This window comes from Oncorhynchus keta, chromosome 11 (genome assembly GCF_023373465.1).
Source record: "Oncorhynchus keta strain PuntledgeMale-10-30-2019 chromosome 11, Oket_V2, whole genome shotgun sequence".
Taxonomy (NCBI): Eukaryota; Metazoa; Chordata; class Actinopteri; order Salmoniformes; family Salmonidae; genus Oncorhynchus; species Oncorhynchus keta.
The window spans coordinates 54,734,391-54,740,411 of record NC_068431.1 but is presented as its reverse complement, the minus strand read 5'-3'; the positions used below and the strand labels follow the sequence as shown (position 1 = coordinate 54,740,411).

Genomic DNA, 6,021 nt, shown 5'->3' with positions numbered 1-6,021 from the left:
TGGCCACGCAGTCGTGGGTGAACAGGGAGTACAGGAGAGGGCTCAGAACGCACCCTTGTGGGATCAGCGGGGTGGAGATGTTGTTGCCTACCCTCACCACCTGGGGGCGGCCCGTCAGGAAGTCCAGTACCCAGTTGCACAGGGCGGGGTCGAGACCCAGGGTCTCGAGCTTGATGACGAACTTGGAGGGTACTATGGTGTTGAATGCCGAGCTGTAGTCTATGAACAGCATTCTCACATAGGTATTCCTCTTGTCCAGATGGGTTAGGGCAGTGTGCAGTGTGGTTGAGATTGCATCGTCTGTGGACCTATTTGGGCGGTAAGCAAATTGGAGTGGGTCTAGGGTGTCAGGTAGGGTGGAGGTGACATGGTCCTTGACTAGTCTCTCAAAGCACTTCATGATGACTGAAGTGAGCTCAGTTACCTTAGCTTTCTTGGGAACAGGAACAATGGTGGCCCTCTTGAAGCATGTGTTAACAGCAGACTGGTATAGGGATTGATTGAATATGTCCGTAAATACACCGGCCAGCTGGTCTGCGCATGCTCTGAGGGCGCGGCTGGGGATGCCGTCTGGGCCTGCAGCCTTGTGAGGGTTAACACGTTTAAATGTTTTACTCACCTCGACTGCAGTGAAGGAGAGTCGGCATGTTTTCGTTGCAGGCCGTGTCAGTGGCACTGTATTGTCCTCAAAGCGGGCAAAAAAGTTATTTCGTCTGCCTGGGAGCAAGACATCCTGGTCCGTGACTGGGCTGGTTTTCTTCTTGTAATCCGTGATTGACTGTTGACCCTGCCACATACCTCTTGTGTCTGAGCCGTTGAATTTAGATTCTACTTTGTCTCTATACTGACTCTTAGCTTGTTTGATAGCCTTGTGGAGGGAATAGCTGCACTGTTTGTATTCGTTCATGTTACCAGTCATCTCGCCCTGATTAAAAGCAGTGGTTCGCGCTTTCAGTTTCACGCGAATGCTGCCATCAATCCACGGTTTCTGGTTAGGGAATGTTTTAATCGTTGCTATTGGGTAGGAAACAGGAGGAGGTGTGTCTTCTGTTTGATTGATTGGACACACACACACACACACACACACACACACACACACACACACACACACACACACAGGATACCTGTATCCGTAACACGCTACAATGTTGGCAAACCTGTATTTGGGACTTCCTCCCGTTCTTCTATGCAGATCCTCTCAAGCTCTGTCAGGTTGAATGGGGAGTGTTGCTGCACAGCTATATTGCTGCACAGCTATTTTCAGGTCTCTCCAGAGATGTTAGATCGGGTTCAAGTACAAGTACAGGCCCTGGCTGAGCCGCTCAAGGACCTTCAGAGGCTTGTCTCTCTCTTGGCTGTGTGCATTGTCCTGTTAGAAGGTGAACCTTCACCCCAGTCTGAGGTCCTGAGTTCTCTGTAGCAGGTTTTCAAATATCTCATTGTACTTTGCTCTGTTCTTCTTTCCCTTGATCCTGATTAGTGTCCCTGCCCCTGAAAAACATCCCCACAACATGATGCTGCCACCACCATGCTTCACCGTCGGGATGTTGCCAGATTTCCTCCAGATGTGAAGCTTGGCATTCATGCCAAAGAGTTCAATCTTGCTTTCATCAGACCAGAGAATCTTGTTTCTCTTGGTCTGAGATTCATTTTGGTGCCTTTTGGTAACCTGGCTGTCATGTGCCCTTAGAGTGGCCAGACGGAAGCCACTCCTATCATAAAGGTCGGATTGGTGGAGTGCTGCAGAGATGGTTGTCCTTCGGATAGGTTATCCCATCTCCACAGAAATACTCTGGAGCTCTGTCAGTGACCGTAGGGGTTTCTTGGTCAACTTCCTGACCAAAGCCCTTCTCCCTGCATTGCTCAGTTTGGTAGTGCGGCCAGCTGTAGAAAGTCTTGGTGGTTCCAAACTTCTTCCATATAAGAATCACTGTTCTTTTGGGCCTTCAATGCTGAAGAAACTGTTTGGTACCCTTCCCCAGACCTGTGCCTAGACACAATTTTGTCTCTGACAATTCCTTCGACCTCAGCTTGGTTTTTGCTCTGACATGCATTGTCAAATGTGGGACCTTTTTTTGTATAGACAGGTGTGCCTTTCCAAATCATGTTCAATCAACTGAATTTACCACAGGTGAACTGCAATAAAGTTGTAGAAACATCTCAAGGATGATCAATGGAAACAGGTTTCACGTGATCTCAATTGAGTATCATAGCAAAGGGTCTGAATACTTACGTAGATAAGGTATTGTTTCATTGATAAATCTTCAAACAATAAATGGTTCGCATTATCATTATGGGGTATTGATGGGGGAACTAAATCCGTTTTAGAATATGGCTGTAATGTCATTTTGGGGGGGAAATGTCAAGGTCTGAATGCACTGTAAGTCTTCCAATAAAGATGCTTGACAATTCAGTGGGAATTTTGTACTGAAAGTATATTTCCTTGTTTGTTCCACCTACCCTCATGGGTCTTGCATAGCACGTTGATAATGTCAGCAGGCTCCATGGTGAGCTCATCAGCCTGCTGGGCAACGTATCGTTTCACACACTGCACCTGGGGGCAATCTATAATCCCACAAAAGGTTAAGGCTACAATTTCACTTCAGGGAAGTATGTGCATCTAACTAAGAATGTTAATATTTTATAACTGGGTTTGTCATCTATTTACTCACCCCAGTCCTCATAAACCACCTCTTCCTTTCTGTTTGGGTCATTTAAGGAAGGGAATGCTGCCATCCACCGGTGCATATCTGACCTAGAGAGTGAAAGTAGAAACTGGGTACAACACTGTGTGATGCATTTTTGTCTTTATTCTTCAGTGTATAGTGCATTATCTGAGAGTTGGTTGGTTGGGAGGCTGTGTGTGTGTGTTCTCTCACTCTGAGGGGGCCTTCAGCAGGTGTTCACAGGCAATGCCTCGGTGGTTCTCCAGCAGTAGCAGACAGAAGGAGTGCTCCAACTTGGGCCCAGGGCCCTCCGCTCCAACCCCAAACCCCGCGGGCTGGACCTGCACCAGGGAGCGGTGGGTGTGGTCTGTCACCATATAGCGCTCTGAGCTGGACAGGAAAGGAGAGAAACTATACTCAACTTGCATATTCACCACCCAGCAGGCAAAACAAGGTTGAAATATTATGACAACCAGTTGCCCACAGCACATTTTCTGACCATTTAATTAAATGCAACTGTTGGTCAGTATGTGGAGTATATCCTTTTGCTTGCCTCTTTTTGCATGTGATGATGAGTAGGTCATTGAAGAGGAAGAGGTAGATGGGGGTGAGTTTGAGACGAGAACTGAAGAGGGAGGCCCCTTTGGATAGCTCATATAGCTCTCCTCTCTTCTCCAGGAAGCGAGCCTTCGAGACAATGGGAACAGCCTGCATGTGGACATGGTGGAGAGACAGGGTCTCAATCAGTGAGCTTCACCCAATCAAACATTTTTAAAGACCTTTTCTGCAGTTGCCACAAAGGCTTCGTTCACACAAGCAGCCCAAATATATATATTTTTCTCACTCATTTGTCTTCGGACCAACTGGGGCCTGGTTTCCCAAAAGCATTTTAAGGGCATTTTCACCAGATTAAAAAACAAAAAATTCACGAGAATGGCCTTATTTCTATTACAGCACATTGGATTACTCTCATTCATATTCCATTCACCCAGTTCAATGTAACATCGATAGGTGTAGGCTACTACATAATACTCAAATGATCCCGATACTCATCATGAGGTTGTTACAACCTAGCCTATGATTGAAAGTTTACAACGTAGGTGCACACAGATCGAGAGACATTTGAGGTGACAGACGGTGACATTCATTCACGGCTTGCACACTTGCCTGCATCTAGCTGATATTGGGTGTAATCATTAGTCCAACAGTTGCAAACTAGTTTCTATTGGACAAATTAAGGTATGTTTTGTTCCGTTTTCTTCAGTTTAAGACAAGTTTTTCAACAGAATCAGTGGAATGAATACACCCCTGATAACGCCTGAACACAGTTCACTTTCATAGCAGCCACGTTGTATTCCTGGCTTTCCTCTCACCTGCATTGTCGGAACTAGAAGCCCAAGCATTTCGCTACACTCGCATTAACATCTGCTAACCATGTGTGTGTGACAAATAAAATTTGATTTGATTTCCTCTCACCTCTAACCTTCATTTGTGGACTTCAATGCACAACCCATCAGCTGTATGTGACTAGGCGGAAAAAAAATTCCAAGCCAAAACGCTGCACACAGCCTACGTCATTGTCACCATATTAGCTAAATAAAGTCATAGCTAATAGAACTAACGCATTTGTAAACCCACTACAATCACCAGTAATGTTATTGTGCAGTCAGTAAGCAGTCACACCGGAAAATACATTTGTAATACCAAAAGCTTACCTTGACTTGGAGGAGTTCAAGTGTTGTGTTGGAAAGTCATAGCGAGCTACTGTAGCTAACATAGCATCCCTCTGTTTAAGCAGGGTGTTTCAGTAGGGTAAACTAGCTAGATGCATTTGCTAGCTAAGTAAGTGAAAAAGAAAGTGTCACTATTGCTCCTTAATTTTGGAAAAAATGTATTTGTTCAAAACTGTTAAACTATTGTCTTTCTCTCTCTTTGAGCCAAGTACTCACCACATTTTATGCACTGCAGTGCTAGCTAGCTGGAGTTTATGCTTTCAGTACTGGACAACGTGTCAGTTCATGCTGCAAGAGCTCTGATAGGTTGGAGGACCGGAAGTTGTCATAATTACTGTGTAAGTTTATGGAAGGGGGTGAGAACCAAGAGCCTCCTAGGTTTTGTATTGAAGTCAGTCTACGAAGAGGAGGACAGAAGATAGCTGTCCTCTGGGATACACCAATGTGCTATCCCTACAGAGTACTGTTGCAGCTACTGTAGACCTTCAGTGCAAAACAGTGTGTTTTATTGTTATTTGGTGATGTGACTATATTTGGTTTAGTTTTTCAATGTTTTACCATTTTTAATTTGAAGTATTTCACTGAGGAGGATGGTCTTCCCCTTCTTCCTCTGAGGAGCCTCGGTTGCTAGAAACAGAAGTTGTCACATCGACGGTACTGACTTCAGGAAAGTCCTGTGGGGCTTGTGGGGTCCGTCGAGCAAAAACGAAGAACATTGTGTTTTTGAGAGTCTTCCCTTTCAATAGAGTGGTCATTATAGTTTGTAGACTGTTCGGACACTAGAGACATTTTATGAGAAGACAGATTTTCGGATGTTTTCACTCACGAGACTCCCAGGTAGACAGCCAAAGTTAATTTTTTTCCCAAAATATTATTTTTGTAGGCGAAATAGCTCCGTTTGTTCTTCACGTTTGGCTGAGAAATCGCCCAGAGATTGCGGTCACCACAACGCCGAAAAATATTCATAATGAACTCCATAATATCGACAGAAACATGGCAAACGTTGTTTAGAATCCATCCTCAAGGTGTTTTTCTAAGATCTATTCGATAATATATCAGTCGGGACAATTCGTTTTTCACTGTGACCGATTGGCGTAATGGCTACCTCTGTATTTTATGTGGGAATCTCTCTCGGAGCCACCATGTGACCACTTACGTAATGTGGTTTCCTACGGCTATTCTTCAACAGAAATGCGTAAAACTATGTCACAATGCTGTAGACACCTTGGGGAATATGTAGAAAGCGTAAGCTCATTGATGGTACATTCACAGCTGAATAGGGAGTCATTGGAACGCAGCGCTTTCAAAACCTGGGGCACTTCCGGATTGGATTTTTCTCAGGCTTTCGCCGGCAACATCAGTTCTGTTATACTCACAGACAATATCTTTACAGTTTTGGAAACGTTAGTGTTTTCTATCCAAAGCTGTCAATTGTATGCATATTGTAGCATCTTTTCCTGATAAAATATCCCGTTTAAAACGGAAAGTTTGTTTTCCAAAAATGAAAATACTGCCCCTAACACCAACAGGTTAATGTCAGTGGCATGTCATTGGTAAAAATATAAAAGCGTAAAGGGCCTGAAGAGCTACCCTGTGGTACACCACACTTTACATGTTTGATA

The 6,021-nt window shown here is 44.6% G+C and overlaps 1 protein-coding gene across 1 annotated transcript in view; it reads right to left on the bottom strand.

Moving 5' to 3' along the window:
• The window catches only part of LOC118390623 (rho guanine nucleotide exchange factor 15-like), a 37,418-nt gene that overhangs the window by 4,192 nt on the left and 27,205 nt on the right, over positions 1-6,021 (bottom strand). The window contains exons 13-16 of the mRNA XM_052457479.1: positions 3,220-3,374; positions 2,880-3,056; positions 2,673-2,755; positions 2,461-2,565 (exon numbers count right to left, since the gene is read on the bottom strand). Coding sequence (XP_052313439.1) covers positions 2,461-2,565; positions 2,673-2,755; positions 2,880-3,056; positions 3,220-3,374 — 520 coding nt within the window. The remainder of the gene's footprint in view (positions 1-2,460; positions 2,566-2,672; positions 2,756-2,879; positions 3,057-3,219; positions 3,375-6,021) is intronic.